Source organism: Dermochelys coriacea, chromosome 1, assembly GCF_009764565.3.
Source record: "Dermochelys coriacea isolate rDerCor1 chromosome 1, rDerCor1.pri.v4, whole genome shotgun sequence".
In the NCBI taxonomy this organism is placed as follows: domain Eukaryota; kingdom Metazoa; phylum Chordata; order Testudines; family Dermochelyidae; genus Dermochelys; species Dermochelys coriacea.
Window position 1 is genome coordinate 124,847,152 of NC_050068.2, and position 25,698 is coordinate 124,872,849.

Sequence of the window (25,698 nt, forward strand, 5' to 3'; positions counted from 1 at the left end):
TTGGAAGGTTATCGCAACATCCTGTTGGGTTTTGTTTTTCCCACTACATACAGGGGGGGCAGAATTGGGATCTGATTCACTTACTCATATAACAACATCATGGAAAAGAAATTGTCCTCAGAAGTATATTTGGGTTTGCTATAATATTTGAAGTACCTCAGGCAGTCTTAGCACAATAATTTGCATATCTTGAACGCCTGATGTGGCAATAATTTGGCTACGATAGCAGTCAAGGGATTTTCTGAAATCTCTGAACCCTCTATATTTCAGTTATAAAATGTCAGATCTCTTAATTGGCATCGTACATATTTTCCCTACTCCTCCCCCCACCCAAACTGTATATGTGACACATTTTGGGCTAGTTCCTCAGACACCACAGAATGACTAATGCCTTATCACATGTAACCATAAGAATCAACTTCAACACTATTAAGAAAACATCTTTTTTATTTCTTTAATCAATATTTTTAACAGCTTTGAATACATATGTCTAGATGCATGTGGACGACAGAAATTCTGGTTTGCAAAGGATTTTGAGATTAAAAAATTTGGCTTCCTTCTGAATCAGAACAAACTCCCAAATGTAAAACTTATTCCGAAAGCTCCAAAAACAACAAATTGATCAAAATGTTTTGTTTCTATTTTGACTTTTTATTTTATAATATATAATATAATACATTACAAATTAAAAATGAAAAGTCATTTCACAATTTCAAAATTGATTTATATTCCTGAAAAAAGTCAACATGACATTTTGACTTTGTGGTGACTTTCTTTGCTTTTCTTTGCTTTCTTTTGTTTTTTGTTTTCATTTGTTTTGGTTTTTTGTTTTTCTCCACAATGAAATTTCAGTAAAATCAACATTAGTTCATAAAGCATTTCTATTTCAAAGGCACTTTACTGTCTCACAGAAAATGACATTAATCAGTGTTTTTTCTGACCAGCTCCATTTCCATACAGTAATGTCAATTTACACTAGCTGAGAAGCTAGTCCAGCATCTTAACCCTTTGTGTAACTACTTTGCCTTAAATAGACTTGTGCCAGGGATGAATTTCATCCTAAATGTTTGACTACAATGTTTGCTTTCAAGAAGCAATGCACATTAAATGATGTAGGAAGATATACAAAACACAGTTTTGAAAAATCAAGTGGGTTTTCCCGAGTCCGCTATCTAACAAAATGAGGTTAGAGAAAAGAAATATGACACAGTTTAGCTGAAGTTGGAACATGTACAATAAAAGGCTAATATTTGAACAGCAAGTCATTAATAAAATCTACAGTTGCTAAACATGCTAGAAGATTTAAAATATCGAGCAAAGATGAGTCAAATCAATCCACCATTAAGGGTGAATTATCCCATTTGTCTACAAGAATGTGTCTACTATATGAAGAGAAAACCTAAGGACATGTACATGACTAGATGCTACAAGCCTGATCTTGCAAAAAGGTCCACATGCAGAGACTTCTGCGCCTGCATGGACCCCCTAGTGCATTTGAAAGGGCTGCCCAAAAAGAGCTCATTGCAGGATCAGGACTCAGTGTGACTGTACATCCTCACTATCATATTCCTGGGGGCAGATTCTGGTTGGGTTTTTTTCAGATCCTAGTTCCATTAGGTGCGGTGCAAATGTTCACCTCACCCATGAGAGCTGCTGGAAGCATTGTGCTTGAGGCAGAAAGCATGACTCCTGGAGAGCAAAGAGTGCAAAGCTCCTGCCATCCCCTTTGGAAAGGTGTCGCATGTACTCCACCATGTTCTGCTACCAGATGAGAAGGAGAAGGCAGGTCGATGGTGCTGCCCTAACTCTTACATTTTCACCCACTCGGATATGGCTAGTGCTATTGTTTTCATTAACTGCACATAGTGGGTGCACTCCCTCAGAACAAGGACAGAGTTTGTGCCCAGCTCTTAAAAGGTGTGCAGTGAGTGAGAAGAGTTCCTTGAATGCTCACCATGCAGGATGGGGCTCAGTTTAGCCATAGAGATGGGCCCAAACTAGAGCCCCAAAAACTAATACACCTGAATTGCCATGCCTTCTTGTTTCTCTAATAGGCTTGCATAGGTTGTCCCTGAATTCTGGGAAAGTTGCAATCCAGATCCAGATTGGATAGTTTTGTATGTTATGCCAGGCAAGCCTGATTCTAACTTTTTACTCTACTCAGATGCTTCTTTAAACTCATCAGGATCCTGTGTATCTTTTCCCAACACCATATGTTCCTACTGCATTATATAGTTTCATAAGATGACATACATGTCTTCATTCATACAGAACTTAAAACTCCCAAAAGAAACTGTATCACTGGCTGGTGGTTGCAGGCAAGTGTTCTGAGCAGAGCTCAGATAATCTCTTTCATTCATGTTTGACAATTCACAAATCTTTTCACTAGCTTCCTTCTCATCTTCCAGCTCAGTTCTCTCCTCAATGATGCACTCATGTTCTACACATTCCATCTTGGTGTGGCCCATTGCATTGTCAGTTTGGTCAATCCATTCCTAAGAGAATGAAATGTTTGTGTTAGCGCACTCCCTATTTTCATTTGAAACAAGCACAGGCTACACTGACCTTCCCCATTGCTCCAGTAATGGCATGACCCCAGGACCTACACATTTGAGGGATGTCATGTTGGAGAGAAGGAAATAGCAGGCAAGCAGAAAATAAGACAAAAGCAAAAAACATGAATGCACACAAAGAACAAGGAAAACTTCAAGAAAATTACCACTAAGGACACCTTCAATGTTGGATTTAATTTTATATAGCACTTACAGTGAAAGGTGCATTCAAAACACACTAGATGAATACATTACCTCCCTCTCCCCCTATATTTGTCAGGGTTTTGCAAATCCTTTAAGCCAAGTCCTACCTCAATCAAAACTCAAATTGACTTCAGTGGGAAATTTGCCTGATTAAGGATTTCAGGATCAGGCCCTTTATTATTATTTTGCATTGTATTATTAATTATTATTATTTTGTATCTTTTCAAGATTTTTACCTTGGGCAAGTACATTTTTGACTCACAAGTAAAACATTATTATTGGATTTCATTTTCATCACTGTTGTAACGGTGGCCCAGTAGCTATTATGCATGAGATAGTGAATATTCCTAATTATTTTGCCAGGCTGCTTTCCATTATAGCATAGTCTAAATGGTAAGGTGCAGGGCAGATTCTAGAACCTTCAAATAACAAATGCTCTTCATGTAAACTACATACATTTCAACATTTCAACTTAATGGGAAGCAAACAAAAAGTTTGTAACTCTGTCAGGCTGTGTGAAGATTTGCTGTTTCACAGCAAGCTATGTGCTAAAGGATTGGAGGGCAGAGTGGTAATCAGGCAAGTTGGGAAACCATGGTTAGTTTTGTAAAGGACAAAGGCTTTTGTAACAGGAGGTCTGGTAAGAGGATTGTACAATAATTTGGCATGCTGTGATCTCTACTTTTCATGCTGGCCACCATTGCTTCAGTCTTACCCTGTATGTCTGTATGTTTCCACATATCTTCTCTTCTACTTTCACTGTAAACTCCCCTGGGCCGGAAATGTCTTTGTACAGTCCTTAGCACATTAAGTCCTCTTCTGTGATTGGGGTCCCTATGTGCTACTTCAGTGCAAATAAGTAATAATAATCATTCTTTATGATGATTATTCAAATAAGTAATAATAATCATCCCGACCACAAAGGTAGGCTGCATTTTTTAAATTATGTGCAAGGTATGACTGTTGTGTTGGAATGAATGCAACCTCACCAAGGGAAGTTCAAGAGTGCTTGGATATTTACCTGGAAGTTACCATTATGATCATTAAAGAGATCAGAAAATATATGCTTTGGGTCTGGTATAACAGGCATGACTGACTTCTGCAATCTGTAAACAGAACAAAACAAAGTAAACATTCAGCTGCTCTAAACTCTGCCAGCTGGTAGCAGTCCCAAGGAAACTATCCGCTGGCTGGGAATTACCTGAGCACAGCACATCCGGCCATGTCGCCTCCCTTCTGGAGTGGTGGTGTAGGAGCCAGTCATAGTAGCTGTATGCCTGCTATGGAACTGAGGCCTGTTTCTGCTTTTCTGCTATTCAGAGTGGCATAAACAGAGTGAAGAGCAATTCTGGGCCTGTAACATCAGTGGGCTTTCCAATAACACTTATCTCCAGTAATGTAATTGTAGTTCAACAACATGGGATTTTTCAGAGAGAAGAAAGGCTAATTCTGTGGTTTTGGCAGTTTGCAGCTTTCGTAGAGCTGTAATAAGTGTACTGTAGATCTGAACTGATGAGCACAGGCATGCAAACCATAAATCTTAACATTGGCATCATCTTGAATGTGCTGACTTTGCTCATCAGTGCAACAGAAACTGATGCCAAGATCACTGGTGTTTTGATCGTGTCCAGTACTGAAGCAGGCAGTTGACAGAGAAACAAAGGAGTGAAAGTCAGCTTATCAGTAATAGGAAAAAACAGTTAGTTTGAAAGATTTAATTTGGGCTCTACTTAGGAGCAGTAAATAAAGTGGAACAGACAGCATTTTGCCCTGAAAAACTGTCTTTTAATTTCCTCTGGAAAACTATTCTAGTCCTGACCTACGTAGGCCTCGTAGGACTAGAAGAGTCAGCTCTGCACCCTCACAATTACCCTAGTGGTCCTTGAAAATGAAAGGAAGAAAAGTCTGGGGAAGTGCAAGGAAAGGAAGTTCCACAATGCGGCATATCCGGAAGCCTGAATTAAGGTGTTGGCTTCCAGCTCCTCAGCATCCATTAAAGCTGACTTCATTATCAGGTAAGTAAATGAGTGCCAAGTAGTCTGATCTTGAAGTCAAATCCAGCGATAGCATGGGAAATAAAGGTAGCTCCTTCCTGGCAGCCAGTGTTCAGATGGGATTCTACATTTGGCAATCTGAGCAGTTTCAAGTACAAATCAAGAGGTGCTGCAAGGCCACTGTATGGAATTTCATAGTTACTCTGCGAAAGACTGAGGCTGACTACACCAGTGGTTCTCAAAGTTGGTCCACCAATTGTTCAGGGAAAGCCCCTGGTGGGCCAGATCGGTTTGTTTACCTGCCGCATCAGCAGGTTCAGCCGATCGCTGCTCCCACTGGCTGCGGTTCGCCGCTCCAGGCCAATGGGGGCTGTGGGAAGTGGCACGGGCCCAGAGACGTGCCGGCTGCCCTTCCCGCAGCCCCCATTGGCCTGGAACAGCGAACCGCGGCCAGTGGGAGCCACGATTGGCCGAACCTGAGGACGCGGCAAGTAAACAAACCAGTTCGGCCTACCAGGGGCTTTCCCTGAACAAGCGGCGGACCGGATTTGAGAACCACTGATCTACACTACAGACCTTACAATAGCACAGCTGTATCGCTGCAGCTGCTGACTGTAAGGTCTCCCGTGTAGCCGCTCTATGCTGACGGGAGAGAGCTCTCCTGTTGGCATAATTAAACCACCCCACAATGAGTCAGCGGGAGAGCTTCGGTCAGTGAAACTTATGTCAGTCAGGGGTATGTTTTTTCATATCCCTGACCAACAAAAGTGCTAGTGTAGACTAACCCTTAGCTTTCAAGGGCTAGAGCCTTCTGACAATTCACACATTGTTGGAAGGCTGGCAGAAATTCAGCTGGGAGAGACTGTCTTTCTATTTTATTTTTAGGTCATATTGATAATTGGAAAGAGATGGTTTGTGTTATATTAAATGGGCAGATGGGACTCTTTAAAGTCAAGCCTTCCAAAATATAGCCATTAGCTGTATTATTGTTATTTGTATCACTGTAGTGCCTGGGAGCCCCAGTTATGGATCAGGACCCCATTGCACTAGGACAGGGGTTCCCAAACTTGGTTTGTGGCTTGTTCAGGGTAAGCCCCTGGAGGGCCGCAAGATGCTTTGTTTACCTGCAGGTACGGCTACTTGCAGCTCCCAGTGGCTGTGGTTCGCCGTTCCTGGCCAATGGGAGCTGTGAGTGGCCATACCTGCGGACGGTCAGGTAAACAAAGCATCTCGCAGCCCACCAGGGGCTTACCCTGAACAAGCCACGAACCCTGAACAAACTGGAAACCAAGTTTGGGAACCCCTGCACTAGCACAAACATTTTTTTCATATAGCCTTCATGCCCAGCGGCCCTTTCCCAGGCCCACCTGCCATGCTTCCACTCTTTCCTATTCTACTGCTTTGTCAACACAAGAAAGTTGTACTCGTTTAACTTAAATCAGTTTTTAGAATAATTTGCCTAAACCAATGCAAACCCTTGTATGGATGCTCTTATTTCAGTTTAAGGGTGGCTTATTTTGGTTTAGCTTAAACTGATTTCTAACTCATTTGAGCTAGACCAAAATAAAAATGTCCACACTGAGCTTCACCCCAGTTTAACTAAATGTGTTTAGTTCAACCAATGCATCTTTCTTAAGTATGTGAGGTCACGTTTCAAGTTCCGTAATAGCTATCACTCTTGCAACTTGCACCCTTTTAACATTTAGTACTGTAGCTCAAAAAGTTAACAGAAACAGCCTAAATTCTCCTTGAAATTGCAAGCCCAAAAGACTGTTTGCAAGACAGAATGCTCATAAAATGGATTTTCTTTTGAACGCTCACAGATGTTACGATTATGTTGCTTCCAATGTGCACCTCAGTGCCACAAAGTTTCAGTTTTGGTTTACATGTTTCATTTGTAATAGATCAGATGAGGCAGGAAGGCAAATGAGGGAGTTGGTAAAAAGAAGATAGTGCCAATGTTTTATAAACCCCAGCCAGGAGAAGCTATTTTTAAACTATCTTTACAATTTATAAAAGAAAGAGAAAAGCAAATGCAGATGTCTTGGGGCTTTGATCCCACATTTGTCATTCAAGCAGTAATGTAAGTAAGGATTATTACAATAATACTATTTCCATGCAAGGGGCTCAAAGTGCTTTCCAGGTACTACTGACAAAATCGTCACAACATCAATGAGGTTGTGGTAGTCTTGTTAAGACCATTAAATAGATCAGGAGATTGCCACTCACTTCACCTCACCTATCCCCTGCTCCTCTACCACTATTTGAAGTTCTCCTATTTAATCATCCTTTACACCTTTTCATCTTTTACCTGCCTCCTTTTCTTGGTCATCCGTTCCACCACCACCTCCCCTATCTTCCTCTTTAACATCTTTTGCACTCCTCCCCTTTACTTTTGTCATCTTTTCTTCTTTGTTACCCTGCCTTTCTCACCCTGTGGCTCCATCACCCTTCCAACTGTCACTCTTCAGGTAGAAGGAAATTCTCACCTTCTGTTCTTAGCTCCTCTAGTAGAAAGTATGTGTCTGCAGCTGCGGAAGCTCCCTGCTTCTATGGCAGTGAGGGTGGGGATCTCTGATTACAGGCACTCCAGAGACGTGCTCTCTACAGGTATGGCAGCAGGAAACTAAAAAGCAAATGACTGGGTCTGCAGTCTGCAGACTTTAGGCTGAAGGTGCCAGAGATTCTTTGTTTTGTCAATGATTCCATGGCATCATAAAGACCAGTGGGAACCTATTAGGTTGGGGAATATATTTAATTATTCTTTGTTTTCCAGTAATACCTACAATGTGCGAGGCACAGGACACAACCACAAGGAACGCACAATCCCTGCCCTCAAGAATTTGCACTTTCAGAGGACAAATAACAATGGATGGTGGGAGAAGGAGAGGATCAAAATATGCACATTTTTTACATATGTTGCATTATCATGATACAAATATCAGTAGGGACCAATAACACTTACCTTTGGCATTTGCACACAAAAATCAGAAGGAGGATTATTACTAGAAGGACTGCCAGCACAGAAATTAAAAGGATCATATTGTCTGACAGAGGCTTTATATCATCAGCACATGAATCTAGGAGTAATCACAAAAATAATATTTTAAAATGTCATGTTTCTATAAATGTAAATTTATAAATGTACCTATTGCAGATGTTCTCTTTAAAATAGTAGCAATGTTAAGGAAGAAACAAGACAAACTAATCTAAGTCTGCACAAGAAAACCACAGTTCTTTCACTCTTGCAATTAAATGCTTTCTGGTGGTGTTAGACAGAGAAGGTGGGTGAGGTAATATCTTTTATTGGACCAACTTCTATTACCAACCTTACATCAGCACAGCTGTACCACTATAGTTGTGCTACTGTAAGGTCCCCCGTGTAGCCACTCTATGCCGAAGGGAGAGCTCTCCTGCTGGCATAATTAAACCACCCCAAGGAGTGGTGTTAGCTATGTCAGCAGGATTCCTGCCAACGCAACATTGTCCACACCAGAACTTTTACTGATGAAACTTATGTCGGGGGAGGGAGGGGTGCCAACAAAAGTTTTACTGACAAAACTGGTAGAGTAGATAAAACCAAAGGCAAGCTTTTCAGCTTACACAGAGCTCTTCTGCAGGTCTGTGAGACTAAGACCATATCTACACTACACAGTTGTGTTGACATAGGGCAGCTTAGATCAACCTAACTGTGGAGGTGTACACAATGCAATGCTCCTGCCGCCAGTTTAACTCACCTGCTACACTGACATAATAAAATCACCTTGACAAGAAGCATAGAGCTTAGGGCAATGTAGTTAGAGTGATGCGGTGTCAGTGATGCAGTGACACCACATTGTTTATGGTGACTTCCAGGAGGTGTTGATGCAAGAGCTGCTAGTGTGGATGCGCTCTGCCAACAGAAGGTGCATAGTCTGGACATGGAACAGCAGTTTAATTATGGTGGTGGCTGGATGTTGCCGTAACTTAAGTCGACTTAACTTTGTACTGTAGACATAGCCTTACTCAGAGTGTCTCTGCTAAATACAAGGAGGAACAGATTGTTTATTATAAGTAGTTAACACATTTCAAGGGACCATTCAAGGTGAAGTGACCTGATAACACCCCTCCAGTCACAGGGAGGAAAAGAAGGGGGTGGAGAAAGCAGCTGGGAGTGTAGGGGATTGCTAGTGGTTTACAGATTGTTGTAATTAACCAAAAATCCAGTGTTTCTATTCAGTCTATGATTGTTAGTGTCTAACAAAGTTATGAATTTAAGGCTGTGGTATTATCCATTAGAAATAGCCTTGTGTGTGATTAAAAGGAGGTCTTAGGCATCGTTTGGGGTATTCCATATCATGTTCAACAAACCGTATTGATTAAACAATAATGCAATAATTATGGACAATGGTACAGAGTTACATGTTTCTACTCAAAATTGCCAAAAAATATTACTTAGTTTTTACATGTAATCCCTGCTTTTTATTTCTCAAAAACAAAACAAAACAAACAAAACCTCCAAATGTTTCATACCTAAACCCAGAGAGAGTTCAGGAGAAGACTACTGGCACACAGTATGATGCATTTACAAACCTCCTGGAATTCTCAGTTTTCCTTGCAGTAAAAAGCTTTTATTGTGCCACCTCAGCACTCTAACTTGAGCAAATAGGGCTCGATTCACAGAGGGACTTGGGTGTTGTGATATTCAGTGTCACAACACCTCACTTTTAGGTGCCTAGAAAATCACAGGAACACATTTCAATCTACAAAGCCTGAGTTAGGGCCCTAGCTCCTTACACAACAAATGGGGAGAAATACAAGCATTAGACTGTGATTCAGAAAAGCCAGCATCTGAGATGGGGAGCTGCCTCAGCTAGCAAGGGAGATGCTGCCAAGAGGAGTGTGTGGTAAGCCCCGCCTCTCTCCTATAGATAAGTGCCTAAATCCAGCTTGCAGGGAGGAACTTATCTCCACTAGTGATTCTCAATTATGGGTCCTCTTTGAAGTCAGGTGCCTAAGGAACTTTTTGCAAAAAGCAGAGGGGAGAAGAGCTATTCCCTCAAATATTAGCCCAGTGATTAGAGTATTCACTAGGGATGTGGGAAACCACCAGTTCAAGTCTCCCTTCCATTTCTTGAAGAGAAGGGACTTGAACAAAGGTGTCTTACCACTCAGATGAGTGCCTAAAAACTGGACGAGAGGATATTCTGATGTGGGGCTCTCCTAATCTCTCCTGTTGAAGCTGGTTTCATTTAGGCCACACACAGAGAGGGTTAGCACATACTCCCAGAATGTGAGAGACCCAAGCTCCAATCCCCCTGCTCCAATGACTCTTTAAGGAATTAGCCACAGTGGAACAGCTTCAATAGGAGAGACTGAAAGAACCATACATCAGAATACCATATAGCTCAGTGGTTGGGGCGCTCCACTGAGAGGTATCAGAGCCCTTTTCAAATCCTTTTTCCACAGCTGGTGGAAGAGGGACTTGAACCCAGGGTCTCCCATGTGAATAACATGACCATTGGGTAAAAGTTATGAGAGAGGTCCTCCCATGGCTGTTGTGTGTGAACTTCTTTGAGCGACCTAAGCCAGTAGGTGGCCTTTGAGCATGCCTACCAACTCAGGCCCTGCACATGCTCTTGGGCTTTGGAAAAGATAGATGTCCAGACTCCTTAAGTGAGGCAGCTGTGCTCAAGCCCAGAGGCAGAAACATAGGCTCTGAAGGAAAGTCTTACTGCAGAAACTGAGGTGCCAAGTGAGTTGAGGTGCCTAGAGGGTTCAGTGGGAGTTTTGCGAATTACAGTGAAGCCTAAAACTAAGACTCAGGATCCTAAACCCAAGACGTCTGCGCATAAGTACTTTTGTGAATCTAGTCCATGAGCTTCTGCTCTTCCAAAAGGTAACATAATTAATATATATTGAAATAATTTAAATATTATTTAATATATTGGAATAACTGCATTATGGTAAAGTTCTAGTTTTATACCCTACCCAACGACAGAGTTTTCCACCTGCCCATCTGGTCCATATTCACAAAAAGCCAGAAGGAGAAGTGATGATCTCTCTAGACAGTACTTGGATTCAGACATTGTGGAATTTTAAGAGACTCTTCTTGGCTTGTCTTTCAGATGTTATTTAGTATGCAGGCACTGAAAACTTTGGTATGGTCCCAGAGTGAAATCCTGGCCTCACTGAAAACAATCAGAGTTTTGCCATTGACCTGAATGAGGCCAGGATTCCCACCCTAGTGTTTCGTGTAGACAGATTTTCCCCAGGAAGTTACTGTCCCCATGTGTCAAAGTAGAGAGATCTTTTCGGGGAGTTAGAAATCTGAGTCTTTCACAGTTCCTATAAAGCCTAGTGGATGGCACCTTGTGGAGATCTGATTTGAAGGTGTGTGGAATGAGTGAATGCCTATGTTCATGTAACTACAACAACTTTCTCTCTATTGGTTCATGGCACTCATTGGGAGTATTGCTTTCCAGCAAAGCGATAAGGAATAATCCAGACCTACTAAAGCTTGTGAAAAGTGTCCTCTAACTTAATGTGATCTGTCTTTCAGACTGTACTTAGAAGAACGAGGCACAGGATGGCACCAGGGGTCTTGTTAGATCCAAAGCTTCTACTTGATGTTCATGTAACAGCTGCTGGCAAGAGGTCTGGTTTTTTCATTGTGGTGAGGAATGCTTGGTGAGGAATGTGCAAAAGAAAAGGTCAGAGGCAGACCTAGCCAGACACTTGAAGTTCTGGACTGCACTCTAGAGGGGGCTGCATCTTGAGACCACCAAATACTGAAGCTGGTGCAGCAGCTGTAACACCAGTGATCAGTGAGCTCCACTGTCTGCCTGTTACTTTGTAGGTGGAATATAAAGCATTGATTTTAACTTACAAATCCTTAAAAGTGAGCTGGCTACTTGGGAGACATCTTCTCTCAGCCTACACTGGTAGAGTTCTCTCATTTTAAACCTCATTGGATTGCTGGTGTGGCATTTTCTATGAAGGCCACACAACTCTGGATTATACTTCCACTTTTGGCCTGCCAGAACCTGGATCTGTTAACCATACAGACATGCTGAAAAGCCCTTCTGTTTTCTGAGGATTTAGGCCAGTGGTTCTTAACCAGGGGTGTGTGAGATGCACTTTCTGGGGGGGTGCGAGACATGCCAGATTTTTTTTAGAAGGTAAATCATTGAAAACACAAACTAAGCACAGGCACGTAAGTACAATTACTTTTTTTCATCAAACCTATGTATTTATTAACATTATACATTTTTTAATGATTACTGTAATATACAAACAAAAAATATATCTAGGTTTAAAGAACTGATCTACTTCAATGATTTTTGATAAGGGATGCGAGAATATATTTTGATTTTTTGATAAGGGGTGCGAGAACATATTTTGAGAACCAAAGGGGTAAAAGTTAAGAACCACTGATTTAGGCAATGGTTGGCTGATGGTTTAAGGCTTTTCATCTTAATTGGCTGTGGGTATTTCAATTTTATTTTTATTGGACGTTATTGTAGTATTCTATTTTATTCCATTACTATATTGCACTATATTCTTTGTACTAGTCTCATAATTATAGTGATTATTGGATGTATGAACTAGAGCTTTCCCAGAGCTGTGGATGGGCATTTTGCATTTTTAAATCTAAATAAATAAATAAATAATATTGATGAACCCTGAAGAGTTCTATCAAACAGGGATCTCAGCAGCATATATATTTTACAGACTAACCAGACAAGGTAAACAAAACTGTGGGAGAAAGGAAAAAGTATTATCTAGAACTAACAACATTAAACCATGTGTATAAGATCTCAATGGTAGAGACAGTATCTTTTCCTTATTTATCTCTGTCATTGAAAAATTGCACACAACATTTGAACAATCCATGAATCAACTTTGTGTATAATTATCAATGTCACTGTAATTCTGAAATAGTGTAATGACAAATTTTCCACTTTAGAGGAAAATTGTACAGGGCTTAGCACAACTGGAAATTAATTTCATTTAGAGTATGTAGGTGCTAGTGTAATACAAAGCCTATTTGTTAATGGCCAAATCAGTAGGTGCTTGGGACATCTACAGCAACATAGATCTGAACTGAAGGATCAGGCCACCAACCCAATATGCACTCATGAATCAAATTATTTTTGAAAGGGCTATGAATTAACCTGATCCATACATCATCATGATGGCAAATTGCAAAGGGACTTTTTCTCCTTGCAGATTGAGCACCACTCACATAAATCCCTACCTAGTCCTTTAGGTCGTCTGCCTAGATATTCAGTTTGTCTATTGCTGGCAAATTTATTGCGCCACCAAAGCTTTTGGTGACTAGATGATTGTCAGCTGTGTAGCAGCATTCCTAGATAAACATGCTTCGTAATTCATTGGTATTCCATCCTATTAATATCTCTGTACCAAGAAAGTCACTGAAACCAAACCAACATTGATGGAGGTGGCTGTTGGTTTCAGTTTCAAATATCCTCATTTCTGATCTTGTCCTGCCACTTGATATGGAACAGTGATCAAGTTCCCCTGCCATACAATAGAGTCGGTATAACCATGGTTGTGTAGATCCACAACTTCATAGCAAGCTTGATGTCATGACCTCCCCTCATAAGTCACTGAAGAGCTTGAAACATGGCAGCAACTGTCTATGTCACTTCCCAAGTATTTAACAGATACAAGGGAAATTCTCCACTTCCATGTTAATGTCTTAAATCAATGATGCACTTCAGGGCAAAGGCCAGAATACTCAGTGCGGCTTTAGACTCGGTTGTTCCATTGTTGACTAGATCTTTACTTTGAATTAACCTGATGCACCATCTGACATCCCCTCTCCCAGCCTCCCCTCCTCTGATTATATTCCCAGCTAAGAATATGAATGTAGTTTAGCATTTACCTAGTAAGCTGCCATTTCTCCAAACTGTTGCCTCTGCCCATTCACTGGCATAAGGAATTCTATTGCAAAAAGGAACGAGTCTTTCCAATCTGACCCGGAAGGAATAGCACTTTTCCGGATCAAATCCTTGCTCTTCAACTTTGCAACATGCAGATTTTCTAGACTGGACAGGAAGATATTTGATCATTAATTGTTATTTCCAACATATATTTTTCTTCTCACAGTATTATACTATATCATTGTAATAACAAACATAGGAGATGGGCTGGCACAAGTAGAACATCCCCAAAAATTTTAGAGGATCTGGATCTTGGATGGATTTTCCTGGTTCAGACTGATTTCTAGCCTTAAACAATGTTACAGTTAAGTTAACATATAAGTTCTTTGTTACATTTATGTATCAATAGTTATTTGCAGTGAAACAAACAGAATTAGCTTTGGTCCACAAAGCATACCCGCTAGTTATGAGCCTAGGAAGAATTAATTCCATGAAATGAAATGTAAAGCTGGTATTTATGTTCTAGATAAATAAGATGCCTGGAACATTGTCTCTTCCGCATGTCCTGTTCTCTGTTGTTTTTCTTCTTTCTCCCATTTTTCATCGTCATTTCCCATTTATGACTCCCCTCCCTGCTCCCATTCTTTATATATGTCCTTTCCCCTATGTCTTCTTGCCATGTGTGTATGAGGTGAAGTGTAACTCCCTTGAAATGTGGCCATTTACTGGAATGCTGACATTCAGCACACATTAGATATCCAGGAGTCTACCAAATGTTAGGACTTGCCTTCACTGCTAAACAAGATGTGTTTTTTACTGTGGATAACTAACACTTCTGACACTGGGGATAACTAACACTGTCTTGAGGTAAAAATACACTGAAGACCAGCCACTTAGTTTACCATGAAGTAAACTCCTCAAGGCTAATCCCTGGAGCAGGTATAGGACAGTTTTGCTTGACAACTTTACCTTTCTTTAAATTAAAGTGTCTGGCCTTCAGCATGTATTTACCTCAGGGTAGCACATGTGTATTAGTTACCCCAAAGGAAAAAATGCACCTTTTTTGCAGTGAAGACTAGTCCTTATTCTGCTGCCAGCCCATCAAGTGTATGTTAATGGGATGGGATGGGATAGTCCTGCTGGGAAAACCTATGCTTTCTGTTCTGTGGAGGTGCCACTCCCATCTCTTTCCTTTGCTAAGTGAGAATCCCAAACTCTACCCACCTGCCATTCTTTGTCATACTTGCTTTTATACTGAAGTTCAAGCTTCAAGCACCTTGCTGTTGTCTTTGGTTTATTACATTCTATAGTAACTGTATCTCTTTTCCAATGGACGGTTACATTTTCAGGCGGATTGGGTTTTACTGAGGAAAAAAATTGATATAAATTACACAATACACTCTTAAAAAGAATCACTACACCTCACTTCAAACCATCGCCCCCAACCCCAAGCCTTCCTGGAATTCTTTAGACTGTCATGAAGTTCAGTTCTCCTGGAATGTTCAGTTCTCCAGGTGGCCTGTTTTCTGTACATCAAAATGTAATTCAGACCCATGGCATCATGCATTTGTGCTGTTCTAAATTGACACATTGATTACAGATGGTCAGCTGTTATGGGCACAATATTTTGAACCATTTGGTTGTTTACCTCTTAGCAGCAGAAGTTGCACCTTAATGGGAGTTGGAGCATAACACCCCTTCCTAAAGTACATTAGTGCACCCTCTCTTTTGATCCACACCACCTGCAAAGAAATCTAACTTCTTCACTCCCATTCTTGTAGTATCTGAGCACCTGGTAAATATTAATGAATTTTCGCAACCCTCCCTGTGAGATCTGAAGCACTATTATCTCTGTTTTAGGGATGGAAAACTGAGGCACAGAGATCCAAAGTGACTTGCCCAATGTCTCACAGCACATTTGTGACAAAGCTGAGAATTAAACCTGAGTTCCTGAACTCCACTCTAGTGTCTTAGCCATAAGACTACCCTTCCTCCTGGGAAGCTCTCCTAACTTTAGAAGACATGCTCAATGGTGCTCTATAGCTGGTTTATTTTATTTTATTTAGTATTAGTTCCTACTATTCTGTAGATTTCTTTGCACTAATAGTCATTATATGTTGAACCCATAAGGCACATCTACATACATAAAACCAATAAAAGTATAAGAGAAATGGAAATGCCTCTTTCTTACTCTTCCAGTGCTTTCTCACTGTAACCTGATGTCATTTTGGCATTGTGATATCATCTATTTACCCCTCCACTATGAAAATGGAAGCATGGCTTCCAGTTGTTGCTACATGTATGTTTACATGTTCTACATAGTCAACTATACTAAATATTTCAAAATCCAAACATACCTACATTTTAAGTGTTCAAAATCCAGATTTTGATGTGAATTTGGGGGGCTTTATTCAAAACAAGTAGCCCCAGTGAAGACAACGTGACCACTGAAGTAAGTGTTGAAGAAGCAGCCTCAGTATACCCAAACAGAGAACAATATTCTGTCCATCCTGATAATATTTTATACACTTGACTAATTCGCCATCTTCCTTGATAATATTTTATACTCTGAACTAGTTCTCTCTCTTCATCTCAGACTCAATACAAAAGAAGATCACAGAAGGCATTAGCATTACCAAGAAATTTGGTAATGTCATTGCTCACTCACTTACTAAAGGAATCAGATTTTAGCTGATGATTGAAAAGCTCTTCACTTCCATTCTTATCCTTAAAAGAGATGTTAAGAGTGAGTCCCTCTGTCTTAAAGAAACAGCCAGAATTGTAACCTTGGTCAAGTATATAGTGGGGGCATTGCTTCCAAGATCTGTTTTGAAGAGCTGTGCCAAATCTACAAGTAAAAACAAAATAAAATTAGTTAACACAGTTATTATGTTATCTATTGAAATGAGTTAGTTGCTTTTTGTCACTTTAGCTTATTAAAATACTTCGCCAATGGGAGATTTATAGATGGGATTTTCAAAGTGGAGAAGGGGAGTTTGGTACCTAATTGCCATTGCCTTTCCAGATTTCTGTTCATTACAATTTGAGATTCTGAGGTTTCTTTAATATTGTCTTTTCTAAGAAGGAAAGGGTTTGCTTTAACAGCTGTGTTAGACATTTGTCATTTGATGACATGTCCTATTTCTACACCATACTACTGGAAATGCTGTCTCATATACCCACTAACAATTGAGTAAACCTCCTACTGGTTGACTTGTCGTTGACCCAAAGCTGCTATAAATGTTTCATTTCCATTTGCAGCATCAACTGATTGCTGCACAGCTCTTAATTATAACAGCAGCTAAAGCTGTGCGTGTGTGTGAAAAATGGCTCCAACTGTTCTGACACACTGGTGGGCATCAGAAAAATGGACAAAACTGTGGGTGTAACCACTTGCATGCAGCTTAAGTATTCAGCAGATCTGATGATTAGTTTGGAAAATAGGGTTGTGGTGTGGAGCAAACATAAACAAGTCTGCAGGTTGATCTGGATCAAATATAAGATTCTCTTTCATTTGCGGGTGTAGCTCAAACACAACTTGGACTGAGTGAGATGGCTAAGGGTAGGTCTGCATTGCAATTAAAACACTCGCAGGTGGCCCATGTCAGTGACTCAGGCTCTCAGGGCTTGGGCTGCAGGATTGTAAAATTGTGGTGTAAACCAGCTGCCAGACCCCCATGAGCCCAAGTTAGCTGACACAGGCCGTGGGTATTTAATGGCAGTGTAGACATACTTTCAGAATCACTAACCAAAGACATTAGCCAAGGGGAAGAGGATAGCCATTGCCAGTACTTACCTGTAAAAAAAAGTCACATTCCTGTCAGGGAAATAGTCTTTAGCTGCCCATGTGATCTGCATCTGTTCACCATTGAAATTGACTGCTGTGATTTTGATAGTTTCTTTCAAACCTGTCTCATTGCAATGACAAACAAAACAGTTTCAACCCCAGAAATCAAGGACATGACCACACATTTGTTCAGAGACCAATAGTTCCGATTTAATTACTCCACGGTCACAGATGACAGAAAAAATGAGAGGTGATGTGAAGAGTTGCAAGGCAGGGAAATAAGACTAAAGGACCTAGAGAGGTTAGAAATATGGGTGGAAAATAATAAGGGCATTGAGACTGGAAAAGTACAAAACAAGGCCACTGCACAAATATAATCTGAAACATTTGGAAGGAGAAACCTGGAGAACAATAGTGAATGAACTACACCTAGGGACTATTAGGCCTGGTCTACACTAAAAAATTAGATCGGCCCAGCTGCATTGCTCGGGAGTTGTGAAAAATTCACACCTCTGAACGATGTAGTTAAGCTGATCTAACCCCCAGTGTAGACCAGTCTCTCATTATACAACTTCAGTATAACTGCCCTGGAATATTTCATTTTGTTCTGTGCAGCTCAATGCCAGGAAGATGTCAGCAGACTAGGAGGAATGCAGAAAGTAGCAATAAAAATGATTAAGTATTTGGGAAAGAAGAACTATGGTCCTGATTTCTTCTCTCACACCAGTTTTGAATAGGTGTAACTTCAGTTCTTCAATACATTTACTGCAGATTGGTAGCTGTCTGAGAGAAGTATCAGATCTGAATTTGGGTAACTTGTGGGGCTATACTGAAGTTCAGCTTTGAATGGCTCTTCAGAGGAAATTTAGCCAACTTTCTGATATTTGGCTTCAGCCAAATAATATTTCAGATACCTGCTTGAAATGGAATCATTAGAAAGAGGCAATGCCTCCACATAGTATATGCAGCATCACTGATTTAGCCATTTTTTATCCCTCTCCTTCAGAATTGGTTTGGCTAGTGTCCCAGATTTGGATCAGTGGATAAGAAGGAATTTTATGGTTTCTCCCAATGGACCTGGCCACTTCTCCCTACCTCCTTATGGCACGGTCACCTCAGAGCATCTTACTATCCTCATATCCTCTTTCTTCTCCCATCCTCCTGCTCTCCACTACCAGATTTCCCTCTTGCTCAGATTCTAGGCATCTGATCAAAGCCAATGTTGCTTCCAGTTATTCAGGCTTGATTAGAATACCACAGTGGTACATCAAGTATATTCCTCAGAGTTTGATTTATCTTTAGACAAGATAAACAGCTACAAATATCTGAAGGGTGCATATATCAAGGAACCAAAGGAATTCTTCTGGGTTACAAGAAGCATAACTATAGGTAGTGGAATGAAATCAGGAGTAAGAAAATTTATGCTGAATATCAGAAACAAAACTCCTAAAAATGAGGTTTATAAACTGTAGGTTCCAGTTCGGAGTCATTTTAAAATATTTATCACATAATACAGGAAAAATTACTATAGGGAACAATTCTGCACTTGCAGGATACAGGTGATTGGACCTGATTCTTATTGACACAAAGGCCACTTAACACATCTCTGGCAGTGTCAAAGGGCCTTAAAGTGGGCATAAATTATATCTGTGAATAATTAAACAAATTTATAGTGTGCTTTTTCTTATTTTTCCATCACATCTCTTCTTTTAAATAAAGATCCCATATTATTAAATTTTAAAAAATTGAAATAGTGTGTATACAGAACACTACATATCTTGAAGTCCCTTTACACACATTAACTCACTAGTCTTCACAACAGCCTGTAGAGGTAGGCAAATAAATATTTTGATGACTATTATTATGGACAATTTTTCGTTATATAAACCAAGTAGGAATCGTTAACTTTCATGTGTTAGAATCATAAAAAACAAATAGTGAATGTTTCCATTGCATGCTTGTTTAATCACATACTTTCAAGGCTAAGTCAAATTCAATGCTCATTTAATTTTTCAATGTCAGAATGCACTGAGTTATAGGTAAACATAATGGCAGGCAGTAAAGAGGTGTTCCTATCCATATGGAGTATTTGTATGTAGAACCCAAAATGACTCTGGAGTACTTTGAAGCCCATATGCTGTCTGCTGGATATGTGCCCTTCTCAAAGGGAATTACTTCTTTAATGTCTTTCAGCCAGCTATTGCCTTATTGAACTGTCAGACCTAGCACTGTACTTTTTTTTAGGGGAAGTACTGGTCTGAATTTCTTTATGTACACCTGAGAAATATTGTGGTGGCCAGATGTGAACATTTTTGTGTTAATTCCCCTTCAAATTTGTGGTGACTATCAGTACATATCTGGACATTCCCTTGTCATTTTATTGCTTATCTCAAGGACCTCAACATACTCATAAAAAATAAGCCACAATTCCTGTCCTTTTGAACAAGTTTATAATGTATTTCTTTTAACGAGGAATAACTAATCCCTGTGAAAGATACCAGACTGGCATTTAATCCTTGATCTCAATGGTGAGATTACCAAAAAGGATGCCAACTCTAGGACTAATTGTGATGTTGGGTTTTTTTTTTTTTTGTGATCTGGACACATGTGCCCTGAGAATGGGATCAGAAAATGCAACGTATTTTATTTAGAACACCTCCCAGTCATCATATGCTCAGGGCATTTGATCACTGCTGACCTCCTCTCCATACTAAGAGGTGAAAAGTTCTGTAATCCCATTATCAATACCCTGAATCAATCCTTCCTTAAGGCCAAATCCTGAAGTCTTTGATTGCGATCCTGCCTTTCCTTTCCATGAGCAAACAGGCGCCTAAATGGAAATTCCCCCATGAACTCCCCCACCCCATAGAGGCCCCTCATCAGAGACTCTGTACTGTTCAAGATCTGAAGACTCTGAGTGGGCAAATCAGGGAAATCACCCTGGCTCCTCTGGATTCCCTTTCAAAAGGCTGCAAGGGAAACTGAGGGTTAGATTCTGCCTATTTGGAGAGAACAATCAATTTACCCACTTTTACACACCCCTCATGAGCACAAAGCAGAATCCCAGGCTCTGTGATCACTTCCTTCTGACATCCTGGAGTCGATGGAAAGGGATGGGGAGGAGGTGAGGCTGGGAGATCTCATCCTCCATGAAAAAGCCAATAGAGATGACTGGTCACAAAGGATGGAGTAAGTTGCATCCCACAAAAAATGCCTCCTGGTCCTTCTCCTGTGGGAGGATAGTTCCATACTATCCTTTAGTATAGGCTGTCCCTTAAAGGCTCAGTCTAACCCTGGATAAAGACCTTATGTTTTGGCTTTATATGCTTTTTGTTTGGCCTTAAAGACTGTCATTTTGATTCCGAGCCTGTAAAGACTTACCCATATGCTTAACTTTACATTTAGTCCTCTTGGCTTTAGTGGGACTATGTGCCCTGGGTAAAGCTAACCACATGCAGGAATCTTTGCAGAATCACGGTCTTATTCTGCACATAGCTATAGGCCAGCTGCATATTATGGATAGGAACTCTGGGATTTTCACATCTGTATTTGACATCTAGCAAACATGGTCATTGATGTGTACACCTTGTAAATACATTAATAATAAACAGTGAGTAATTAATAGAAAGAGAGTGGGGGGTTATAATAAAACATCTGGTGAGACAGAAACCATCTGATGTACTCTAGTTTCTAAGAACTTCATAAAAGGTAAGTGATGACATAACCTGTTAAAGATTTTAAAATAATGTATTTAATTACAGAGGAGTTATATAATTTTAAATACATTTTTAAATCATTTGATTATTAAAGTATGCATTGCTGTTGAGGAAATGAACTTCAGACTCTGCATTTTTTTGGTTTGCTTAAGTATTTCATATACATTTCACAGCCCTCTCCAATACTGTATGTGTTCCAGAGTAGGGACCAGGGACCAGATCCTCAGACTCCCTCTGAAATTAATGGGAGTAAAATACCTTTGAGGATCTGGACCCATGCTCTCTCCTTAAGTATTGGGACAGTACTGTGTGCATCTTTACAAATAATAATATAAATTAAAAAAATATATTATATTATATAATATTTTTAAAAGGTTGACTCAGACCAGCATCAGTAGTTTGGATTCTTTTCCACAGCTTATTCAAATGTTAACCATCCCCACTTATGCCCAACACTTCCTGCCCTTTTGCTGCAGGGATGCTTATTGTCCTCTATGGGCAGACACTGCATTTTTGGAAAGAGAACCATCTTCTGTCAGTGGAAAGTGGCTTTCATGGGAGTCAAGTCAGAGAGTTTTAACTTGGGGGAAGCGGGGCGGGAACATGGTAGAGCAATAGAACAAAGGATATTTTCTCTCCCTTTCATAGGCTTTATGGTTCCAAGAGGGTAAGTGGGATGGTCTCAAGCATTGAACTATCCACACAGTCAGGATCTTTACAAGCCAACTGGTGTCTCATTTCATAATAATTGTAGCCCCCTATTTTTCCCCTGCCTCACAGTTGCACAAGGGCAGGGAGGTCACATAACACCCCACAGCTGTACAGAGCCTAGCTTCCAGCCATGCTATTACTGTAACATGGCTGGAAGCCAAGGCCTCATTGTGCTAGGCTCTGTACAACCATACAGCAAAGAGACAGTGCCTGCCCTGAAGAGCTGTTCTGGACCCATGCCCTCCTGTGTCAGCCAGTGGACCTGGCCAAGAACTCAGTAAGGAACCTGCTGCACTGCTGGAAGGGCCACAGCAAGGTCAGACTCTCCCAGCTCCAGGGAAAACTCTACTTTTGTTCTCTGAGGGAAAATTCTTGCTGGAACTCCAACAGGATTGATGGTGAACCACATGGCCCTCAATAGCAGGGTCTTATCGGCACAGTTGATTACTGAATGCACTGAAAGTGTGTAGAAGCATAAATACATGAAATATGTGATCTCTGAATGTGCAGTAAGTTGTCTGGTAGGAAAAATAAGCAGAAAATGTAACTATTAGTTGAGCCCACCATCCTCAGTAATTTATGCAAGCAGATCCCGGAGCAATTAGATAAGCAGCAAAACTGCGAACCACAAGTTATGTTTTTCTTTATCATTGAACCAAAAGGAACACTATAATAAACCTAAATGTAATGGAACAGACAAAAAACACATATCTACAAAGATAACAGAGTGGAACACAAATGTTCTGGAACCATTGCAATCTCACCAAAACAACAAAACAGAACAAAAAAGAAAAACCACTTCTGATTTCCCCAAACTGATTAAAACCTAATAGGCAACCACACATAGTACTTCCACATGCAGTAGCTCCTAGCCTGCTGTATTGAATCAAACTGAGACTGATACCCTGCACTGATCCTGCAGCAGCTACTTGCACTGAATATTATTTATCCATGACAGCAATCTCATCTAAGTCAGTAGAACCGCATGTAGGAAATAGTGCTACTCAGGATAAGCACTGAAGAGCATGAAATGAGCTCCAATGACTCAGAATAAAAAGTAAATGAATTCCTGTCTTAAAAATGAGAGAGAGAGAGAAAGAGAGTGCATATGCCTGGGAGAGATGTATTCCTTATTACATCTATTGGGCTTCATAGCAGGCGGAAGTGGCACAAAATTGGTAGGATCAGCAGACATTGCAGTAGCTAGGCACTACTAGGCTGATTCTCCACAGCCTTCCATCTTATGAGGTCATTTATGCTTGTACAAATTGGATCTAACATATGTGAATAGTAGAGTGTTACACTCACTTTGTAAATAACTATACCAGGTAATTAGCACTGGAACATTGGTCCTTGTGTTACTGAGTTGCCATAAGTAGTATGTTTCAGACATAAAATATAATATAGTACAGATTTCTAAAGAAAATGATAAACTGTTGGAAGAATCTTAAACCATGATTTTTTTTCATGAAATTCAGAAATGAAAAACAGTAACTTAGTGTTAACAAGAATGAAGGTTAAATTGTCACCCGTGTGTGATGGGTGGGTTTTTTTTATGGATTTTTGAGTCAATTTGTTTATTTCTTAGCACGAGTAATAATGATACTGTGCAATATAACTAAAGACAGATATTCTAATGTCCAGGTTACCAAATATCCAAGCTGTTACTGTGGATTAATAATAAGTGAGGTTTTCCCCTCTGGGAAATGTATAATTAAGTATATACTTTTTCAGTATCCTCAGGTCAATGGATATTTCAGTATCCTCAGGTCAATGCACATTTTCCCACATACTACTTAATAGGAGAGAATATTAATTGTTTAAGTCTTACTTTAATCTCTGGTTTTTAATATGAATGTCTGGTCAGAAGATTGCACTTCTATTTTTTGCACATGATCCCCGCTAGCATAATTCATAACTTTGGCAGTATGTACCACTCCTCAGAGTTTTGAGAGGCACTCCCCTTATCTTCAAACAAAACTTTAGGTCTTCCCTGAATGTTAACTGGAAGAAACCATTTTAAATATTTCTGTTATATCCCTATAGATTTGTAAAGAAACAGGGGTCAAATTCATGCCTGGTGTAGCTCCACTGAAGTCATTGTGATGTTACACCAGTGATGAAACGGGCCATATTTTTTTAGAAGGTATTATACTTGATAAAACATGAAGCAAATAAAGCATCCACAGAAATAATGTGAATCTGCACATCAGGTTTTAAAATTAATATCTGGAAGTTCAACTTACTTTGTGCAAGTGGTTGAGAAGCCACCAGGTTGCCCAAGATAAAGATTGCTGCATGGGCTTGAAGGACTAACCCCATACTTGCAAATATTCATTAGTCTATGATCAGATTACCACGGGAAGCCTTGATAGCATTTGTTCATGAGTAATCTTAACCTCCAGAGTTCACCGCTTAATATCAGAGACTGGAAGGAACTAGAGGAAATTACAACAGGAAACAAAAAGTTCATTTTCATGTATATACAAATGTATGAATGAAATATATATTACTACAGAACAGCTGCACTTCATATGTCTGCCTATGTTATTCACATTATGTGATACCACTGTTAGGCAGAAGAATAATAGTAATTGAAGAATAATAATTTCTAGTATAAGGCTTAATCATGCCTATTAGCCTCTGGTCTGCTTTGGGGGAAGGGGATTTTTAGCACTGAAGGCACTCCAGGACCCAGTGTAGCATGATGACACACTCCATTAATTGGCTCTATTACTGACTGCAGCACCACAAGCAGGGGGAGAGCAAGATCCAAGAGTCATCAAGGAAAGAGTTAACCACCATTTCAGGTAGCTTGGTAATTACCTGTTTTTATATATTTTTCACAGATAAATGATCTTCAGTACATGAACTAAGATGCCGTGAGCCCTGAGATCTGTTCTGCCGTGCAGCCACCCATGAACCAAGGAGTAGCTCAGGTTTAAGGGCTTTGTTTGGGGATGTATAAATGATTAACTCACTCTCACTCTCTTGGTCTTTGCTCCATTTGCCCCTGAGACTGTGCCACAGCCCAGTTAGTTTGGACTAGGGTGACCAGATGTCCCGATTTTATAGGGACAGTCGTGATTTTGGGGGCTTTTTTTTATATAGGCTCCTATTACTCCCCACCCAGTCCCGATTTTTCACACTTGCTGTCTAGTCACCCTTTTTCACACTTGCTGTCTGGTTAGTTTGGACCCTCCTCTCCAGCCTGATATCCCAAATGCCTATCCTATGTCACTATGGAGAGGAGGGTCCAAACTAACCTGGCTGCAGCACAGCCTCCCTCAGGCCCAAAGAGAGCAAAGACCAAGAGCAAGTTAATCATTTATAGGCATGGATGCTGAAGGAGCCTGAACTGAGCAAGGCTGTAAGCTGCCAGGTGACAGCTGTTAAAGAATCACCCAGAGAGTAAGGACAGTGCCTTCTCTCCTAGGACCTGACCCAGGATTCATTAAATCAGTGGAAAGATTCCCTTTGAGTTCAATGAGCTTTGGCTCCAGTCCAATAAGAACTCCTGGCCCTGTGCCAGCAATTGTATCCTCCACCCAGGATTAGTTGCTTTCACCTACCTCCTCCTGCAGCATCTGCAGCTGCTCTCATCAGCTTCCTTCCTCTCCTTTTTATTCCCCTACCTCATCTTCAATTTGAAAAGGGCCTTTGATCATCAGATATCTCAGCAAAGTATATTGCCTCAGACAATTTACTTGTTCCTTCTTCTAGAGACCTAAATAAACAATAGCCTGTGTATAACTTCAACTTCTTCTTCTTCTTCTTCTTCGTTTTTTTTTTTTTTTGCAGTGCATTCCATGGAACAGCCGATGGAAATGCAAATGGAAAGTTCAC

At 40.3% G+C, this 25,698-nt stretch overlaps 1 protein-coding gene across 1 annotated transcript; it reads right to left on the reverse strand.

Annotated features, from left to right (window-relative positions):
* Window positions 1-769: 769 nt before the first annotated feature.
* On the reverse strand, window positions 770-24,464 carry CRLF2 (cytokine receptor like factor 2). Its single transcript, XM_038375766.2, has 8 exons — window positions 24,099-24,464; window positions 17,435-17,546; window positions 16,311-16,486; window positions 14,863-15,002; window positions 13,641-13,803; window positions 7,716-7,830; window positions 3,778-3,862; window positions 770-2,495 (listed from the first exon to the last, which is right to left on the reverse strand). Exons 1-8 carry the CDS (start codon window positions 24,172-24,174, stop codon window positions 2,238-2,240), a joined length of 1,125 nt encoding a protein of 374 aa, XP_038231694.1. The 5' UTR covers window positions 24,175-24,464; the 3' UTR covers window positions 770-2,237.
* Between the last annotated feature and the right edge of the window lie 1,234 nt (window positions 24,465-25,698).

Excerpts from the sequence above, each read along its gene's own strand:
- CRLF2 (XM_038375766.2), bottom strand. The coding sequence starts at position 24,174 with ATGGGGTTAGTCCTTCAAGCCCATGCAGCAATCTTTATCTTGGGCAAC. Across the intron at positions 3,863-7,715 it reads TTTGTGTGCAAATGCCAAAG|ATTGCAGAAGTCAGTCATGC; the intron begins GTAAGTGTTATT and ends TTCTGTTTACAG. Across the intron at positions 2,496-3,777 it reads ATCATAATGGTAACTTCCAG|GAATGGATTGACCAAACTGA; the intron begins GTAAATATCCAA and ends TCATTCTCTTAG.